General features: G+C 41.7%; 1 protein-coding gene across 1 annotated transcript in view; it reads right to left on the bottom strand.

Moving 5' to 3' along the window:
- Positions 1 to 8015: 8015 nt before the first annotated feature.
- Positions 8016 to 21482, bottom strand: part of loxhd1a (lipoxygenase homology PLAT domains 1a) — a 224162-nt gene continuing 210695 nt past the window's right edge. The window contains exons 44-47 of the mRNA XM_088000471.1: positions 19379 to 19549; positions 14987 to 15125; positions 14125 to 14286; positions 8016 to 11346 (exon numbers count right to left, since the gene is read on the bottom strand). Coding sequence (XP_087856597.1) covers positions 10866 to 11346; positions 14125 to 14286; positions 14987 to 15125; positions 19379 to 19549 — 953 coding nt within the window. The 3' untranslated portion in view covers positions 8016 to 10865. The remainder of the gene's footprint in view (positions 11347 to 14124; positions 14287 to 14986; positions 15126 to 19378; positions 19550 to 21482) is intronic.

Below are 21482 nucleotides of genomic sequence, written 5' to 3'. Positions count from 1 at the left end.
TGGCCTGGCCAGTGACACCCCATTCTGTGGATGAATAAAAACCATTTCCCTAAGCTGTTAGTGATGTAGAACTTCACAAAATCCATAGCCAGGAAAAGGAGTTCTGCATGACCCAAACTCTAAGTTGTAAAACAGCAAGGCAGGGTCAGGTAACACAATTAGTTTTAGTATATCTCCTTTGCAAACAACTTTGCCACAACTCAGTAGAATACTCTGCTCACTTAACATCTAGAATCCAGTCCATTGTTTTAAACAAAATGTACTAATCATTGTGACGCTGGTGCAGTCAAGTTTGTGTGTTTTCTGCTTGAAAGGATAATAGTGGAGAAGGGACTTTTGTCCCTTTATAGTGAAGGTCTTTGATTATTCCGTGTTAAGTATCCAGGATTTCTGCTGGTGTTCCAGGAAATTGTGTTTGAGAATTTGATCTCAATTTCTGAACAAACTGAAAATCTGTGACTTCAACCAAACTTTCTGTCTCTCTCCTAAGTATTAATATTTATGTCCCAATCTATATCATCCTGCTGCCATGTCTCTCATACTTATTATTTCAATTTATTGCTATCAATTCATCTGTTTTGTTCCAAGTAATAACATGTATTCAGTTAGATAGCCTTTAGTTTTGTCCTTTTATTAATTTTGTAACATCTATTGATTTATTCTTAGAAATCGCCTCTCTATCCCTTCCTGTCATATTAGATTGATCATTTCCTATTTCAATACCTTTCTCTCTTACCTTATCTCTACTCTATGTTTTCCCAAATTTGATCCCTTGCCCTCCCTATTTACTTTAATGTTCTCCCTACATCCCTAGTCATGAGGCTCACGAGGGCACTGGCTGCAGCATGGTTCAGAGATAGCCTGTCTTGACAGTATGGATCCCATTTTTCCCAGTTCGAATGACAGTGCCCCATGAACTGAAATCCGCTTTTCCCAGACCGGTCTTTGAGCTATGCATTAATTTCTCTAATCCTATTTCCTCTATGCCAATTTGCTTATGGCTCAGATAATAATGGTTTGCTTTTGCCCCTGTATTTTATAGTTTTATAATCCAGATATTATTATTCTTGAGGTTTTGCCTTTTAATCCAATAAAATAAAAGGAGAACGCAAGATGGAAGATAATAGGCAGTGAGTAAAAGAGACTCAGAAAGATCAGTGAACGAGGATGGGTGGCATAGATGAAGAAAAGATGAAATTTCTCAGTGCACTGATTATCAAAGGGACACAGTTAAATGATCCTGTCTTAATAAGGGAACTGTCTTAACTAACACTGAAGTCTTCAGACACATTCTGCACACCAAAAAAGAATGGAAAATGCTATAAGATCAGCCAATTTGCAAAGAGAAACAACAGGTTTGATCAGATGATAAACTAGAATTGAAAATTGAAATATTTGATGTATTTCTTTCTGATTCTTAATGTTTGAAATCTATTATTTTAAATATTGCGCCAATTCTAGTGCTTGACTTGCTGTGCTGACTGAGATCACCACTGATCATGACTTCTTGGCTACACCTTGATCAGAAAGCTTCTCTGGAAAGAAGCTGACTCGGCAGATTGACAGAACAGCAAATTCTCTCTTTCTCATCAGTTCATGGAGATTAGCTGTTGGTCAGGAGAGGGGCGGTTAATTAATGGGCAAAGGGTTGATAATAGCCTTTAGGTTATGGGTCAGAATAGAGAACAGCTCTAGCATATGTGACCTGTAAACATTAAAATCAGACTGATTGCAAGGTCCTGCAGCAATTTTTGTGCAAATGTTAGATGCAATTCCTTAGGTTTGTTTGATGTCCAATAGAGTTAATCATGATAACTTGCGGAGTTTTCAAATCAGATGCTTTACATATTTAACAATCATAATTTATTACTAATGGCAGCTATTGCAAGAGTGTATTTAACTTTAAACTTTTTATAATTGAAGTATAATTTATTTATTTAGACATATAACTAAAATTACAAAGAAACTAATTTTCATCAGTCTTGCTGTGTCCTAGTTTTCTTTATCTAAAGTATTTCAATACCTGAGTACTGCTTAGAAGTTATATTTTGTAAACTTAGCAGTGACTCTAATTGATTGTGGAAGTGCTTTGTCTGATGATATAGGACAGGAAGATTTTGTGCTGAGTTAGCGAGTGCTGGTTGGTTGGTATTCAATGTTATGGTTAACTCACACATGAAAGGAGATTGAAAAATTCCCAGAATCTTTGTTCCTGATCACTACATGGTCACCTCCTCCAAAAAATAGTGGTTGAGACTGATATAAGACACTTCTCACTCAAGTGGTTGTATAGCCTGACACTCAGAAATGAATTACATCAGTTGATGCAGGGCTACCTTGGCTCAATTGACAGGACATCTGCCTTTTCAAGTGGAGGGTTGTACATTCAAGGCCTACAGTAGCAACAGGTAATTCTTTCAGTAGAGAGCAACAATTGAAGAAATTCCTCTCTACAGCTAGTATACAATAGACACTGTGTGTGTACCATTAGGTTCATTTAAAAATGTCCTAGTGATGCAGCTTAAATGGTGGAAAGGAATGTAGCTGTATCTCGAATATAAATAAGGAATGGGCTTTTGTTCAGAACAAATCACCAGGTATATGAGATGTTGAGTCATTGATACATTGCTTGTGGAAGATATAAGTTCTTTACTGGAATGTATGTTTTCATGAATTTGCACTTGATCTTGTTTTTACTGCGCCAGGCTTTGACTCTAACACAAACAGATGCAATGAAAATCTCCTCTCTCCCCCTTTCACAGCCCACTACTGCATTACATTACTTGAGTTTGGGATCATCTCATCCTAAAGCATACGTTCATGTGTCAAAAATAGCCGCAGTGTAACAATATTTTGATACAAAATGGGCAGTCTATTTCAGGAGATGGCTAAGGATAACTGGTGTGAGAATGGTGTGGCAAATGGGAATGTGGCAAATGGGAATGGTAATGTATGTGAAGCTGGACATTTGGGACATTTCAAGGTGCAGAACAGAGGCATGTAAGTGGTAAAATTCATGCTGCTGTCAGTTTCCCATCACAATCCTGACCTCAAGCCATTTTAAAAAGGGGCCTGAATATCTCTTTGTTGATGCAGACAGCGCAAGTTGGTCCAAACTGTGGGCTCAGGGCAGGAGATTAGTCTGATGGAACAGGAATGGAAATTCATCCCCTTCTCAAAGAAAAATCTACAGTGACCACAGAGTTGCTGACTTCTTTGGAGGGTTGTCCCTCTAGGATCATGACCAGGCGGCTGTGGCATGATACAAATGAAAATAAACTTCATCTTGTAGTTGTCATGTGTTGTCTGTGTTCTCACATCGACAGATCAGCTGTGGTGTCGCTGATCTCGGAATATAAGAGGGCTGCCTATTTTGCCCTCCAACAGTCCACTGCAGTACTGACTGTGTGCAGTATAGTCAGAGGAGCCACTTTATGAGTGAAACAATAAACCAAAATCCTGTCCTCTAAAGAATCTACAACACATTTTACTTCCATATTTGTCTCTCAATTAACATCACAAAAATAGATTAACAAATTATCATCATGTCACTTGTGGACGCTGTGCACAAATATGGTGAGCAAATTTCCTACATTAGAGCAATTACTCCAACTCAATTTGGCTGCAAATGGCTTTGAATGATGAGTGGTCATGGGAGATGCAATATTATGCAAGCTCTTTGCTCATTTTTAGCATGTTGGTGCAGTGGAGAATGCTTTCTGAGATTTCATTTACGATTGCCTATTCTGGGATAGGATCTTCAACTGGTGTAAAGTGTCAATGTTCATTGTATTCGTAAAAGCAAATTACTGCGGGCGCTGAAATCTGAAGCAATCACAGAGAATGCTGGAGAAACTCAGAGCGTCTGGCAGTATTTGCAAAGAGAGAAAGAGAGTTAATGTTTGAAGTTCAGTTTGACCCTTCAATTCTGATGAAGAGTCATTCTGGATTTGAAACATTACCTCTTTTTCTTTTTCCACAGATGCTGTCAGACATGCTGAGTTTCTCCAGCATTCTCTGTGTTTGTTTCATTGTATTGTTTACATTCTTGCTTCTGAGTCGGGGGAAATTCCTTTCAGAGACATAAGCACATAATCCAGGCTGTCAGTTCAGTACGTTATTGATCAGTGGTACACTATCAGAGAGGAGTCTTTTTGATCAGCCATAATACTGAAGCATCATCTACCCTACTAAATAAAGAGCCCAATGGAAATATTCCAGCGAGAGATATTGAGATCTGTCAGTATCCTGGCTTAATTAATTCCCCAACATCACTAACAAAATGTTTAAAAGTCAACATTGTTGAATGAGGGAGCTTGCTCAGTATAAATTCAAGTCTTTCTTTTACTTTTTGCTGCAATGCTAATCTCTACTGGTTTTACTAATTTTCTAATTCTCTCCTGAACCATACTTGCCCTGTCATGGGTGGACCTGCAGTCAAATGCAATGAAGGAATAATTCTTGGTGAAATGAGTTTGGGGCAATCTCAAAGCAATTCCAATTAGGGGGTGTGCCATTAAATAAAAACTGCCCAACAGCACTAATCAGCACTATGTTTATGATCTCACTAACAAGGGGTCAGGATGAATTGTGAGGGATTAGGAAAATGTCACACTGCTGCAACAAAAGGTTGTCTCTCTGGGATTGGGGCTTCAAGCAAGATTGATGGAACCCACTTAACCTGGGAGATGGTGATGTTAACAAAGGGATACCTAAAATGAAAAGTTTGCCACCATTTCTCTGTCACTTTAATGAAGACAACAACCCTTTCCCAATAAAATGTTTACGACAGGGAAGAAATGGAACAAATTTGTGTCAGTCAGCCCTGTATACAATAATGCAGCATCTTTAAGAAGCATTGATGCACTGCTGGTTGATCGTCTCATCATACTGCAGTGGCCTTGTCATATGAGCACTTTGCACATGGTGAGACGCCAAGTGGCAGGATAACACAGTGTCGGCGACTGAATGCAATCTGTAGTCATTTCATTAAGTGCCTGTCACTGACACTCTTAGTTACAGTGCTAGTGTGTCCCTTTTTTTCTCCAGTGTTTTGTGTCAGAACACTGTAACAAATAGAATATTTTATAGAAATAAATATTTATGATGAATAAGAAGACAATAGTGCATCAAAAAGATGTGTTAAAATAGGAATTATTGTGTAAAGGTTTTAGGGTCACTTCTGGGGCATTTTGTACTGTATTTATTACTAATAAAAAAGGAATATATAGCTGTTGGGGTTCTGACATCTTATTTATTTCCATCCCATCCCCTTTATGCAAGGCAGAAGAAAGATCAGGTCATCTTTGAATGCTCGCATGTGGTAAGTCAGGATCAGCTGAAATGGATTTAAACAGTTATTGCCAATGAAATGTTGAGTATCATGTTTGACACTCCACCTCAACAAAAACATGAAACACTGAACTAAATCGAAATACTGAGAACGTTCGAAATCTGAAATAAAAGTAGAATATACTAAAAATATTCAACGGGTCAGCCAGCATCTGTGGAGAGAAAGAAACAGAACTAACACTTCAAATCAGTGACAAGTCATCAGAATTGGTTATTAATCTGAAACATTAATTTTAAGTATTTCCAACATTTTCTGTTTTTATACAAGAACTCATTAATAATTGCATTGCTCTTTGTAGTGAATTGTTATTGTTGAATAATGTTCACCTGCATAATAGGTATTACTGCAACCTAGAAGTAATGCATTTGAGATGTTTGGGAATGAATTATAAACTGATTATATCATTTTACTTTTTATGGAGTAAAGTATTTTTGCAGATTATTTCCACAGGTGATTGAATAAGTAATAGAGTTAGCAGCATACAACAGAATGTACTGGAATTAAGAAAGTTTCATGGATCATAACTTTCTTGTTTCATGTTTTCTTGTGTTAGAAATGATCATGCAAATCAACACATTCCAACTGTTTTCCAACACAGCCCCACTTTGACAGTTGAAAACTAACACTGTCCCAGATGCCAACAAAACTACAAAAAAGCAACAATAGTAGCATTTAGTATGTATTAAAGTTTACATCTAATAAGAATAACTATGACTCATAGACATTTACAGCAGAGGAGGCCATTCAGCCCATTGTGTCTGCATCAAACAACAGAGATCCAACTGCACTAATCCCATTTTCCAGCTCTTGGACCTTTGACCTGCATGCAATGACAATGCAAGTGACTTTCTGAATACTGCTTGAATATGACGGGATCTGACTAAACCACCCCTTCAGGCAGTGAGTTCCAGACTCCATCACCCTCCAGATGAAAGCATTTTTCCTCAAATCTCGTGTTAGCCTTCTACCTCTAATCTTTAATCTAATGGTTATTGATGCTCTGCTATTGGACAAAGTGCCCTTTTATCCAGCCAATCCATGCCCCTCATAATCTTACACACTTTGATTAAACCTTTGCTGTTTGAAGAAAGAACAGCCTGGGCTATCCAATCTTTGATTATAACTCAGACTCTCCAGCCCAGGCAGTATCCTCGTAAATCTCCTCTGCACCCTCTCCAGTTCTGTCACATTCTTCCTAACTGTGATGAACAGATTATGTCTTTTTATATATTTTGTTAAAGCATTTATGTACTCACCTGTGTTTTACTTCACCCAACCTCTCCATCTCATGGATGTTGACAAAAACACAGATTGAGGGTTTTAAGGTGTTCACAGATCTTTCTGTACCAACAGGATGATGGGGCTGGGCTCCGGCAGGCTGTAGCTCAGCAGCTGGGGCATTGCTGTCAGGCTCATAGTCAGTGCCAGGCTTCCAGAGTCAGTGAAGTGGCCATCAGTAGGAGACTATGCCTAGACACAGAGACTGAGAGGTGAGCAGGACAAGGGCAGGCCTGGATGCCAAGTGGAACTCAGTGCAGGTAGAAGGTGTTGTCTCAGATGAGATGCAGCTCATGCACCCAGTGACTGTTTCTGTGGTTTCCACAACCCAGACTTTGCGTGTGTGTATTGGTTATCAAGAATGTAACAGCCAGATTATTATTAATGCAGGTAAGGGGAAGTAAGAATGAACAGGACATCTGATTTCAGCCTCCACATAAGGCAGACAATTAAACAAATATAAAAGGAGAACAGCAAAAATAACAACAAAAAACTCTTTTAAAAATCTCAAGGTATTCTTTATTATGGAATATCAAAGGCGAGATCTTGTTGTTATCTTGCAACTTGAACAGTAAAGTTCTGCCTCTCACTATGCCAGCCTAGACAGCTTGTGAGTCTGCAGTACTGACCTGCTGATGCTATGTGTACAGCTAATGATGTGACAGACTGCCAAACTTTAGTAGTGTATAGGCAACAAGGATGTGTACTACTTAACCAAACCTAACTAAGGGTGATGTTTAACTGTACTCGTCAAAACTGCAGTCTATCCAGTAATTTTCCGTCTCCACGCCCTGACCTTCTCTCCAGTTCTGTGCCAGTCTGTGTGATGTATGGTGCATATTTGCACTTTTGGTTTAAAGGGTCGCGCGTAGAGACGAAAATCTAACATAGTTGAATGATAAACGTGAGGCCTAGCCTGGCTGAGATCCCTGCCATTTCAGTTAATGGCTGACATGAGTGTCTCTCAGGGACTTGAGGTGCTCTCATTTGATGTTCCTCTCTATGCAGGGGAGTTTACCCAGCCTGAAATGCTGAAAATCCAACTCTACATGTTGGTGCTAACATTCTGTTAGGAGGAAGTGAGGACTGCAGATGCTAGAGATCAGCGTTGAGAGAGTGGTGCTGGAAAAGCACAGCAAGTCAGGCAGCATCTGAGGAGCAGGAGAGTTGATGTTTCGGGCATAATGAATCACGCTGTGCTTTTCCAGCACCACACTCTCAACTAACATGCAGTTGTGAGACTTGTTAATTGTTTTCTTTGTGTCTTTGCTGTCCAATAGACGACACATAGCTTCAAGTCTCTTGCCTGTATTTTCAAATCTGTCCTTATGCACCATGAAGGAGACAACCTTCCATTTTTTGCCAATACCCTCTGGTTTCTGAGTCAAGTTTTTTTGATGGTGCAGAAACCAAAGCAAACAGTGTTTAGTAGTAAAGACATTGCCCAAGTGTCTCCACTTTTATATGAGAAGCATGTTACTAAACCTTGGTCTCAGCTGTGACTGGCAGTCTGCTTATCTTACTACTAGTTGCAACACAAAGCATTAATTGGCAAAGTTACAATAACAATCAGCACTTATAGATAATTCATTGAAACGATCGGAATTTTCTTTTTGTTGTGGCTTCGCTGATTTCCTGGGAGGGACATGGTAATGAAGCTGGGCCAGTTTTCCCTTTAATTTCCTCCCTCCCCTTCTCACTGAGGTACTTAGCCCATTCTCACTATTGACCCCTGCAGGATGAGTGGAGAATGAGACGGGTGTACAGCACGGAAACAGTCCCTTTGGTCCAACTCGTCCACACTCACCAGAAATCCTACATTAACCTTGTTCCATTTGCTAGCATTTGGTCCATATGCCTCTAAACCCTTTCTACTCATGTACCTATTCAGATGCCTTTTAAATGTTGCAATTATACCGGCTTCTACCACTTCCTCTCACAACTCATTCCATACATGCACCACTGCGTGAAAAAGTTGCCCTTTGGGTCTCTTTTATATCTTTGTCCTCTCACCTTAAACCAATGCCCTCTAGTTTTGGGCTCCCCCACCTCAGGACAAATACCTTGGCTTTTCACCCTATCCATGCTCCTCATGATTTTATAAACCTCTATAAGATCATGCCTCGGCCTCTGACATTTAAGGGAAAACAGCTCTCCCTCTCCTTCTACCTTTCCCTAAAGCTCAAACCCTCAAACCTTGGCAACGTCCTTGTAAATCTTTTCTGAACCCTTTCAAGTTTCACAACATCCTTCCTATAGAAGGAGACCAGAACTGAACACAGTATTCCAAAGTGGCCGAATCAATGTCCTGTACAGCTGCAACATGACCTCCCACCTCCAATAGTGTTGTTAAGTTAAATGTTGCTATAACCCCCATTTGGTGCTGGAGGCTTCCAGGAGGTGTCCAGGATCTGATTCGGAATGTCTTGCCCTCACTCCTGTCACCAGAAATATTTGCTGGTGTAGGAGAAAGCAAAGCCATTGTTTCTGCTGGTGCTGCTGATTGTGGGCAAGCAGTTCAAACTGTTCCTCAAACCAGTCCCATTTTGTTATTAGAGATGATTCATGGCACCTCACAGAAATTATGAATCATGGGGATCCCTATCATAGTCTCTCAGAATTGTTACAGAGCAGAGGAAGCCATTCGCCCCATCTTGACTGCACCAGCTTTCTAAGCATTCCAACAGAGAGGTGACAGGTTAGTGTTATCATTGTCAGATTGTTAACCCAGATTACGTTCTGGGGATCTGGATTTGAATCTTGCCATGGCAGATGGTGGTATTTGAATTCAATAAAAATCTGGAATTAAGAGTTTAACGATGACCGTGAATCCATTGTTGATTGTCAGAAAAATCCATCTGGTTCACTAATTCCATTTATGAAGAAAACTGCCAGCTTTTTCCTGGTCTGTCTTTTATGTGACTCCAGACCCACGGCAATGTGGTTGACTCTTAACTGTCGTCTTGGCAATTAGGATGGGCAATAACATTCACACTCATGAATGGAAAAAACAACCCTCAGTGTCAATCTCCTACCTTTATCCTCCTAACCCTTTTTAAATAATCACCCAATGTCTCCTGAGTGCACTAGTCCCAATTGAAAACCAACAAAAAAAGGCCATCACCTTCTGGCATTCTTTAAAATGACCATTGTGTGATCGGGAAAGTGACACAAAGTTGGTGGGAGAGTCCAGAATGTCACTGGAGGTGGCACAGCAAGGTTAGAGGTCACTGGACGTGGCACAGCAAGGTTAGAGGTTATTGAGAGGGTGCAAGATGGAGGTAAGAGGATCATAAAGAGAATGAGCTGAACTAAATTAACCCAGAGGAGAACTTCTGTCACCTCATAGAGACAGAAGAAATGTTTTATGGGACAATTTCAATGTCTGAAACCTTACTATTGCCTATCAGTGGCTGTTCAATCCGTTAAAGCTGATGGGTGTGGGGCAAAAAAAAAATTGTTTCTTTTTGTATACAAGAAACCTAAGTGTGCATTACTGATTCATTTTCTTTCTCCACAGTTTGGTAAGAGTTCACTGTGGACAAAAAAAATCCAATTTTCTGGGTGGGAAATCAAAAGGCCACACTCACACTTTGGACTCAACTCACTGCCAGAGGACTCGTGAATCTAAAACAATGTGGCCTGCAGTCAGCTGAAGAAGCAGAAACTCAGCTAAATGCTGATCTGTAAAATAAACCCAGGCACCAGCATCAAAGCCTGAAGGCACAGCAAGAGAGAGCGAATAGCAATGAAAGGCCACCACTCTTGTGTGATAAAATTTCTTGATCATCTAGAAGCACCTGTGCATCTGGCTTAATTGAAAGATCATTAAACTATCACACTCTGAAACTCAGTAACCCTTCCCATGCTCCCATCTTCCATCCTCACCCATTCCAACCTAAATAATTGAGTATTAGTTCCCACCATTTTGAATGAAGGCATACATTTCCCCAAGGTGGAAAACACCTGTCTTCATGTTATCATGAGTACAACATCAGCTTTCCATGTTTCCATGTGACTTGATAGCTTGCCCACACTTCAACAAGGATAGGACACTGGTCAAGAGTAAATTTGGGCTCAGCTCTGATGCCCCTATTGCTAGATAGTCTGCTGGCACTCTATGTCAAAGGTACTATTGTTGTAAGGTCGCTGTGGAGCCAATCCACAACAAGAAGCAGCACCTTCAGGCAAGGAGTTGAAAACATCAAAAAGAGGAGAATGCTCTTGACACGAGTTAATATTTTGGGAATAGTTCTCTAAATATTTGCCCATCTCCCTTTTTCCTGTCCAGCCATTTGCCACATGGGAAGATGGTAGTCACTCCTGTGGCGGTGTTGGTGATCTCAACACGTTCTAGCATCCAGCCTGCATTTGCATTGCTGTTGTCATGCTCAATTTTCACCTTGTGCAACTCTCCCAGATCCAACATTTCAAGAATGAACCGGTCTGTGTTGCCCCGCTCAAACAGATTCCGGAATTTGTGCTTCAGCCTGTGATTGCCCGAGTCTCCATTAGTTCCATAAATAGTGATGGATACATTGGCATCAGTTCCAGCACCTTTTACATCTCCAGTGATGACAATAATCTCATACTTGACAGGCACTAAACTGCGGACTTTACTGGCAAAGCTCTCCATGGTTTTTGTACACTCAAAGGCCTTGAATTCATCTCTTTTATGGCTCAGCTTTATTCTTGCATTACATTGGAACACATATCTGCAAAAATAAAACACAAACAATGCTTAAGTGGCTTCCCAATGCTCCAGGGATAGCGTCACGACAGGGACATTTTCTAAAAACAGGAACCCCACCCTGTTTTACTATTAATTGGATTAGAAACAAATACTTGGGATTACAATTAGGAATCAAATGGAAAACGGTGGATTAATTAGGAAAAGTCAGCATGGATTTCTAAACAGCAAATCACGTTTAATGGAAAGGTTCAATGAGGGTAATGGCACTGATTTGATGTAACATGGATACATGGATTTCCCGAAGCAGCGCCACAACACCACACACCCCCTGCCTAAAGATCAGGAGCATGGTGCAACCAAAAGGATAAAACAATGTTTTTAAAATTGACAAACAAGGGGTGCAGTCACCAACAACCAAAACACACATAGCCCACAGTATAGATAGTTGGGCTGGAAATCCATGAACCACAATTGCGTGGGTTGGCTGAAGAGGTTTCTAGGAGAAAGTGAGGACTGCAGATGCTGGAGATCAGAGCTGTAAATGTGTTGCTGGAAAAGTGCAGCAGGCCAGGCAGCATCCAAGGAACAGGAGAATCGACGTTTCGGGCATAAGCCCTTCTTCAGGAAATAGGAAAGTGTGCCCAGCAAGCTAAGATAAAAGGTAAGGAGGAGGGACTTGGGGGAGGGGCGTTGGAAATGCGATAGGTGGAAGGAGGTCAAGGTGAGGGTGATAGGCCGGAGTGGGGTGGGGGCAGAGAGGTCAGGAAGAAGATTGCAGGTTAGGAAGGCGGTGCTGAGTTCGAGGGATTTGACTGAGACAAGGTGGGGGGAGGGGAAATGAGGAAACTGGAGAAATCTGAGTTCATCCCTTGTGGTTGGAGGGTTCCTAGGCGGAAGATGAGGCGCTCTTCCTCCAACCATCGTGTTGCTATGGTCTAGCGATGGAGGAGTCCAAGGACCTGCATGTCCTTGGTGGAGTGGGAGGGGGAGTTGAAGTGTTGAGCCACGGGGTAGTTGGGTTGGTTGGTCCGGGTGTCCCAGAGGTGTTCTCTGAACCGTTCCGCAAGTAGGCGGCCTGTCTCCCCAATATAGAGGAGGCCACATCGGGTGCAGCGGATGCAATAGATGATGTGTGTGGAGGTGCAGGTGAATTTGTGGCGGATCTGGAAGTATCCCTTGGGGCCTTGGAGGAAAGTAAGGGGGGAGGTGTGGGCGCAAGTTTTGCATTTCTTGCGATTGCAACCTGCAACCGCAAGAAATGCAAAACTTGCGCCCACACCTCCCCCCTTACTTCCCTCCAAGGCCCCAAGGGATACTTCCAGATCCGCCACAAATTCACCTGCACCTCCACACACATCATCTATTGCATCCGCTGCACCCGATGTGGCCTCCTCTATATTGGGGAGACAGGCCGCCTACTTGTGGAACGGTTCAGAGAATACCTCTGGGACACCCGGACCAACCAACCCAACTACCCCGTGGCTCAACACTTCAACTCCCCCTCCCACTCCACCAAGGACATGCAGGTCCTTGGACTCCTCCATCGCCAGACCATAGCAACACGACGGTTGGAGGAAGAGCGCCTCATCTTCCGCCTAGGAACCCTCCAACCACAAGGGATGAACTCAGATTTCTCCAGTTTCCTCATTTCCCCTCCCCCCACCTTGTCTCAGTCAAATTCCTCGAACTCAGCACCGCCTTCCTAACCTGCAATCTTCTTCCTGACCTCTCCGCCCCCACCCCACTCCGGCCTATCACCCTCACCTTGACCTCCTTCCATCTATCGCATTTCCAACGCCCCTCCCCCAAGTCCCTCCTCCCTACCTTTTATCTTAGCCTGCTGGGCACACTTTCCTCATTCCTGAAGAAGGGCTTATGCCCGAAACGTCGATTCTCCTGTTCCTTGGATGCTGCCTGGCCTGCTGCGCTTTTCCAGCAACATATTTTCAACTCTGAAGAGGTTTCTAATCAACCACTTCAATGATATTATGACACAACACTGGAGCACGTGGGATTTGAACCTGAATCCCCTGGTTCAGACGTAGGGACACTACCATTGTGCTCTAAGAGGGCATGTAAGCCAGACCATAAATATATGCTCCAATGGGCATCAGTTGCTTTCAGTTGTCTCTGGAAAGGTCCGCTTAATTAGTAAAGGGACCAGCAGTGACAACACTGTCACTTTTAAGAACAGCAACTCACTGTCAGGAAGTATTAATGATAGAGAAAGTGTTATCAATGGGGGCATCTCACCATCAGGATCTGTTTCTAAAAAAGCAGTAGCCCTCATAGATGTTGAAATTTCAGCCTCATTAACCCTTTTGGAAAAGGACTCTCCACATCAATTCCAGTATGGAAATAGTCAGTTGGAATTTCCAAAGTAAGCTTCCAATCTCCTATCAAAACTTTGGCAGAAAGTCTGGAGAAAGTGGTGGCGAATGTGGGGAATCATATGGAAGATCTCTTTAGGGAGCAGCTTTGCCTTTGAGACCCCTTCTAACTAGATTCAGTCTCCTGCTGTCAGTTTTGTGCATAGGTTTGAGGCTCTGCAAATCAATTTCATTTTGATTCATTACAGGAAGTAACATTGGGCATGTTTGACTCAGGGCATCCAGGTTCTGAGGACAGATTTGCAGTCTCACCACTACTTTCTCAAGGGCAACTAGGGACAGGCAACAAATACTGGCTCAGCCAGTGATGCCAATGTCCCTCAAGTACACATAAAAAACATCTACTGGAGATTAAATTTATGCGCAGTGGTTTTTTTTTTATTTAATGTCCCAATTTAGACAATACTTACTTGTTACCAAGCTCCTTTTCTGTAATAATAATCTCCTTAACATGCCATTCTGCAGCATTCTTTGATGAAAATTTCCTTCCATCTCGTGGACAGTGACCCACACAGATTGTTGCTATATCACCAACGTTCTTTGAAGAAAATTCAAATTTGTCCTTTGCACCTCTAAACACAAAATAAATGCAGTCAAATCAATTATGAAGTTCTTCTAAAGTAAACAACTTCAAATAAACCCCAGTTATTACCAATGTAGTCATTTTTACCATTGATATTTACCTTCTTGTTCCTACAAAGCCATACAAGTGGACTGACTTTTATACTTCTCTCTGTAACTTCATTTGGAGTCATAGAGTCATAAAGTTGTACAGCATGGAAACAGACCATTTGGTCCAATGCATCTATGCCAACTAGATATCTTAAATTAATCTAGTCCAATTTGCCAGATGCTTTTTAGATGTTGTAATTGTACTAACCTCCACCACTTCCTCTGGCAGCTCATTCCATACACGCACTGCCCTCTGTGTGAAAACGTTGCCCCCTAGGTCTCTTTTACATCTTTCTCCTCTCAAATTAAAACTATGCCCTCTAGTTCTGGACTCCCCTATCCATGCCCCACATGATTTCATCTGCAATTCTAACAGGCTTTCCTAAAATTGGGGCACTTCTTAGTTCTCCCCATTTCCCAATACCTTCTGCACAATTAAGAGCTTGTTAAAATTCCAGTCTGCCATCTGTTTTAACTTCTGAATTTTCTTTTCTTCTCTTTACAGACTCTGTTGTCTCTTGACCGCGGGCTATGCCTTTGTTTTCTTTAAAGGAAAACTTTGCTTCAATTTCTAATGCCTTAAGCTATTGGCAACTTTACCTCAGAAATTTTCTTTTCTTGGAGGAGTTTTCCAGTGTGAATTCTTTGGATTTTCCTTTTTTCCCTTCAAACATAACCCAGACATTTTCCTTAGTCTCAGCATCATCTCCCTCACCCGTCACAGTGAGGATTTCATAGCCTATTGAGGAAAAGAACGTTATGAATGATTTTATCATCATGTGTATTCTACAGTGAGAAATACAGTAAAATATAGTGAAAATCTATCATTTATCACCACAATACAGTGTCATTTTGATACTTTAAGAATGAGAAAATTGAAGAAATGAAGCTTAAAGAGATGTCCATCTACGTTCGTTATGCAATGAATGTTCACAAAATGACAGAACATTCCTCTCAGCGGCCACTTAATGTCTGTGAGTTCTATCATGCTGCACCCACCTACAGCTTTAGCTATGAGAACGTTCTGCTGTGTTGGAAAGTTATAGAAGATTTCCTTGTGAAATCAATTAGAATAAAAATTGCTTTGGCAGTGCTGTCAACAGTATGATATCACTATGGTAACCCCAGTCTTTGAACTGAAAAGACAATTGTAGGAATATGAAACAAACACACAAAGTGCTGGAGAAACTGGCAGCATCTGTGGAGGGAAACATAAAGTTAATATTTCAAGTCTAATTTGACACTTTGGAACTGAGGGGGACTGGAAGATAGTGGCTTTTATACTTTTGACAGAAACAGAGGAGCAGCGAGTTGGTGTGGAGGCCCAATGCAGAAGACAAAGTGGTGGCTAATCTTGATGAAAGAGGAAAGGGAATTTAAAATGGGTGTAACGTAAGGTGAGACAGGGAGAAAACAGGTTCTTTCTACTTAGAGGAATGTAGAAAAGACAAAGCTGTGGAGAGTTGGGAGGCACAGAGAATGTAAGAAAAACTGAGGTCAGGCATAATACGATCAGGTTTTGAAGTTGTAGAATTCAATATTGAGTCTGAGAGGCTGTAAAATGTTTGAGGGAAAAATGAGGTGTTGTTCCTCGAACTTGCACAATGCTTCATTGCAGTCACCCAGTCTGCATCGGTCTCACCAATGTAAAGGAAACCGTATTGTGAGCAGCAAGTGCAGAAGAGTAGATTGAAAGAACATAAGAACTAGGAGCGGGAGTAGGCCAGCTGTCCCTTCAAGCCTACTCCGCCATTCAATAAGATCATGGCTGATCTTTCTGTTGTTTCAGCTCCACTTACCCACCCTCTCACCATAACCCCCTTAATTCCTTTACTGTTCAAACATTATCTCACTTAGCTTTGAAAACATTCAACGAGGAACCCTCAACTACAGGGAATTCCACAGATTCACAATTCTTTGGGTGAAGAAGTTCCTCCTCAACTCAGTCCTATATCTACATCCCTTAATTTTGAGGCTATACCCCCTAGTTCTAGTTTCACCTGCCAGAGGAAATAACCTCCCTGCTTCTATCTTATTTATTCCATTCAAAATGTTGTGTGCGTCTGTAAGATCCCTCCTCATTCTTCTAAATTCCAATGAATATAATCCCAGTCTATTCAGTCTCTCCTCATAAACCAACACTCTCAATTCCAGAATTAACCTAATGAATTTCCTTTGCACCCCCTCCATTGCTAGTACATCCTTTCTCAAGTCAGGAGAGCAAAACTGCAGGTGTGGCTTCACTAGCTGCAACGTAACCTCCCTGCTGTTAAACTCATTCCCTCTAGCAATGAAGGACAAAATTCCATTTGCCTTCTTAATTACCTGCTGCACCTGCAAACTAACTGTTCAAATAATAGTCCTTTTTACTGTTATTCCTAACAAAATGGATGACTTCACTTTTATCAACATTGTCCTCCATCTGCCAGACCTTTGCCCACTCCTATATCCCTCTGCGAACTTTCAGAGTTCTCTGCACACTTTCCTCTACTACTCATCTCAGTGTTATCTGCAAACTTTGACACACTACATGTGGTCCCCCAATTCCAAATTATCTATGTAAATTGTAAACAATTGTGGCCCCAACACTGATTCCTGAGGCACACCACTAGTCACTGATCACCAACTAGAATAACACTCATTTATCCCCACTCTTTGCTTCCTGTTAGCTAACCAATCCTCTATTCATGCTAATATATTGTCCATAACATTGTGCACCTTTATCTTATGCAGTAGCATTTGTGTGGCACCTTGTTGAATGTCTTTTGGAAATCCAGATGCACTGCATCTACTGGGCCCTCATTATCTATCATGCTTGTTATGTCTTCATAGAATTCCAATAAATTAATTAAACATGACCTACCTTTCATAAACCCATGCTGTGTCTGCCCGGTGAGACAATTTCTATCTAGATGTCTTGCTATTTCTTCCTTAATGATAGACTCAAGCATTTTCCCTACTACAGAGGTGAAGCTAACCAGCCTCCAATTCACCCATCTTTTGTGCACCTCCTTTTTAAAACAGTGGTGTCACATTTACTGTTTTCCTTTCTGCTGGAACTGCCCCAAAGTCCAACGGATTTTGGAAAATTACTAGTTCATTTGCTATTCCATCAGGGCTGGGAGACTGGTCTACCTTTAGCTCCATTACCTTGCCCAACACTACCTCTTTCATGATAATGATTATTTCTAGGTCCTTACCCACCTCAGTCTCCTAATTATCAATTACTGACATGTTATTCATGTCCTCCACTGTGAAGACTGACACAAAATACCTGTTCAATGCCTCGGCTTTTTCCTCATTTCCTATTATTATAGCCCCCTTCTCATCCTCAAAAGGACACGGTTTACCTCAGCCACCCTTTTTTATTTTATATATATGTAGAAACGTTTGCTATCTGTCTTTATATTCTGAGCTAGTTTACTCTCATAATCTGTCTTACTATTATTTTTGGCTTACAAATAATATGCTGCTTCACCTGGAATGTCTGTTTAGGCCTTGGACAGTGAGGAGGGAGGAGGCGATTGTACGCTTCCTCCGTGATTGCATGGGTGTCATGAGGGAGTGAGGAAATTTTAGGATGATGAGCAATTGACCATTGAGTTAAGGAAGGAATGTTCCCTGCAGGTTGCTGAGAGTGGAGGGAAAGGTAAGATGTGTTTGGTGGTGGCAATCTGGTGGAGTCAGTGGAAGTATTGGAGGATAATTCCTTGAATGCAGAGGATAGAAAGTTAACCAAAATAACAATACTGTAAATAATACAGAAACATGGAAGTATGTTGATTTGTGTCTCATGGTCAGCATATCAGCATGCCTTTAGAAGCATACCAACAAGCAGCAAGAGTAGGCCAATCAGCCCTTCAAACCCGTTCCACCGTTCAATAAGATCATGGCTGATCTAATTTTACCCTTACCTCTATATCCCTGCATATCACCGATAATCTTACATGTCCTTGGACATCAAGAATCTCTGTATCCCTGCCTTAAAAATATTTAAAATTCGGCATTCACTGCCTTTTGAGGAAAGGAATTCCAAAGATTCTGATCTCTAAGACAAAATTTATTTTCCTCATCTCTGTGTTAAATGTATTGAATTTTTTAAAAACTATGACTCCTAGTTCTAGATTCTTCAACAAGAGAACATCCGATCAACATCCACCTGGTCAATTACATGTTTCAATTAAGTCACCTTTGACTCTTCTGAACTCATATATGCCTAGTCTGTCTAGCCTTTCCTCACAAGGCAATCAGCCCTTTCAGGTTTATTCTACTGAATCCTCTCTGAACTGCTTCCAACACATCAACATCCTTCCGTAAGCATAGTGATCGCTATTGTGCACAGTACAAGTTGCAGCCTCATCAATGTACATCCCTGTACGTTGGAAGCCTCCCTAGTCTTGCATTCAATTTCACTTTGCAATAAAACGTAACATTCGATTAGCTTTCCTGACTATTTGCTGTACCTGAATACTAACCTTGCGGGATTCCTGCACTAGGACATCCAGATCTCTCTGTATCTCAGATCTCTGTAACCTTTCACCATTATTTATTCTTTCTGCAAAAATGGACAATTCCACACTTCCCCCAGTCTACTGCATTTGCCTGATCTATGATGGTTCACTTAATCTATTTATATCCCTTTGTGGGTTCCTTATGCCCTCTTCACTTTCCTCCCTATTGTTGCGTCATCAGGTAATTTAACTATCACACTTTCATCCAAATCATTCATATAAATTTGTAAAAAGTTGAGGCCCCAGCTCTAACTCCTGTGACACACCACATATGGCATACTGTCAGCATAATTCGTACTCTCTGTTTCCCGTTAGTGAGCCATCTGTGCATCAATACAATGGGTTTCTTTTTGTTTGAGTCTAAAACATAAAATCTACAACTAGTTCACTGCCAGAATGAGACTGTGTTTACTTAATACCTGAATTTGAGAGGCATGTTAAACAAGCTCTTAAATATGCAATGTCTGTAACTCAAACATACGTGTGCGGTCCGAAAGATCCAAAATGTCATTATTGGCGCAAGGGAGTTCACGGATGATCTGCCCATCATCCTCACTCTTGGCAAGCCAGCGGTCACAGGGGAATCGGAACGTTTCCTCCATGGCTTCATCCTTTACTTCCACATACTCTAAGTGCCAGCCAGCTCCTGGTCCTGAAGGATAGAAATTAATAAGAGCTGCATTGGCTACATTCTTGTTGTCATTCTCACCCTTGCTGTGAGTATTTGCATAAACGCGCATCTCAACACATAAAACTTACACTTAACAAGACTTGACAGAGAATGTGGAACACCCTGAGGATATAGGGTTGCACGGTGGTTCAATGGTTAGCAAAGCTGCCTCACAGCACTGGGGATGTGGGTTCTATTCCACCCTCAGGCAACTATCTGTGTGGAGTTTGCACATTCTCCCTGTGGCTGTGTGGGTTTCCTCCAAGTGCTCTGATTTCCTTCCACAGTCCAAAGATGTGCAGATTAGGTGAATATAGGGTGATTGAGGTGGGATGCTCTTCAGAGACTTGGTGGGCCGAATGACCTACTTCCACACTATAGGGATTCTATGATAAGGTTGGGAAAAGGGGAATCTTTGTTTGATCCTGAGGTTCTCTGCTCGGGTCATGAGGAAATAGATGCATTTGCATAATACTACAGAAAGATGGAAGGTTATATATTGGAACAATCCTTCTTTACTTTGATACAATAAAATACACAATGGGCTGGTAGCAGTCGAGATAATAAGCCTATACTTGTTAATCTGAAAAAAACGTAGCAAGTTCCCAACATTTTACATAATTCCAAACTGTAAAGACAAAGTATGTCTGAAAAGAAACCTGATCACTACTTACTGTATGAGGCAAATCTTAATGGAGAAAGTGAGGTCTGCAGATGCTGGAGATCAGAGCTGGAAATGTGTTGCTGGAAAAGCGCAGCAGGTCAGGCAGCATCCAGGGAACAGGAGAATCGATGTTTCGGGCATAAGCCCTTCTTCATCCCATTCCTGAAGAAGGGCTTATGCCCGAAACGTCGATTCTCCTGTTCCCTGGATGCTGCCTGACCTGCTGCGCTTTTCCAGCAACACATTTCCAGAGGCAAATCTTAATGTCTACTGTGATCTCAAGAATTTAATGAAAGGAAGCAAAAGGCAAGCAGAGAATGTCTTTCCCCTGGTACCTCATGGTCGTACAAACACCTTTAGTAGTCATGAAGATTTGGGGGCAGGGCGGTGTCAGAGTTTATTAAGTATGCAAATCCAAAGGGAGTTTACCACGATGAAGGAGGAAACTCGGGGTGGGAGATGAGGGCATTGAAACAGGTTAGTGAGACAGATGAGGTTCCTCATGGCTCATGGTTACCTTTCTCAAGGCCCCTCACCCGAAAACAGAGGCAGCATAACTGAGTAACCTGCCCTGTATGCAAGGATAAAGGTAATCAAATATACACTCCAGAACCACCCCAACTGAACAGCTCTGATGCTACTTGGTGATTCTCAAGGATTGTTAAACTCCCAAAACGAAAGAAAACTTGAGTCATGTTTAATGAGTACAATAGTTTTCAGCCACCCCAGAACACGGTGGGCGGCACGGTGGTACAGTGGTTAGCACTGCTGCCTCGCAGCGCCAGAGACCCGGGTTCAATTCCTGCCTCAGGCGACTGACTGTGTGGAGTTTGCACGTTCTCCCCGTGTCTGCGTGGGTTTCCTCCGGGTGCTCCGGTTTCCTCCCACAGTCCAAAGATGTGCAGGTTAGGTGAATTGGCCATGCTAAATTGCCCGTAGTGTTCGGTAAGGGGTAAATGTAGGGGTAGGGGTAGGGGTAGGGGTAGGGGTGGGTTACGCTTCGGCGGGTCGGTGTGGACTTGTTGGGCCGAAGGGCCTGTTTCCACACTGTAAAGTAATCTAATCTAAAGTAATCTAATCTAATCTAATCGAAAACACAGTGATAGGAGTGTTCAGCTCCACTCATTGGCATTGTTTGGATTTTCACATTCTTAATATTCAGGCAAAGTCACCCGAATACAGCTCAGGCTCCTTCTCATAAAACAGTTCAAATGATTCTGGGTTGTAATTGGCTCCATTGAGTTACTGGGA

Source organism: Chiloscyllium plagiosum, unplaced genomic scaffold (genome assembly GCF_037043375.1).
Source record: "Chiloscyllium plagiosum isolate Xiang-an unplaced genomic scaffold, Cpla_swu_hap1 HiC_scaffold_1, whole genome shotgun sequence".
In the NCBI taxonomy this organism is placed as follows: Eukaryota; Metazoa; Chordata; class Chondrichthyes; order Orectolobiformes; family Hemiscylliidae; genus Chiloscyllium; species Chiloscyllium plagiosum.
This window is presented reverse-complemented; position numbering and strand designations above follow the sequence as displayed.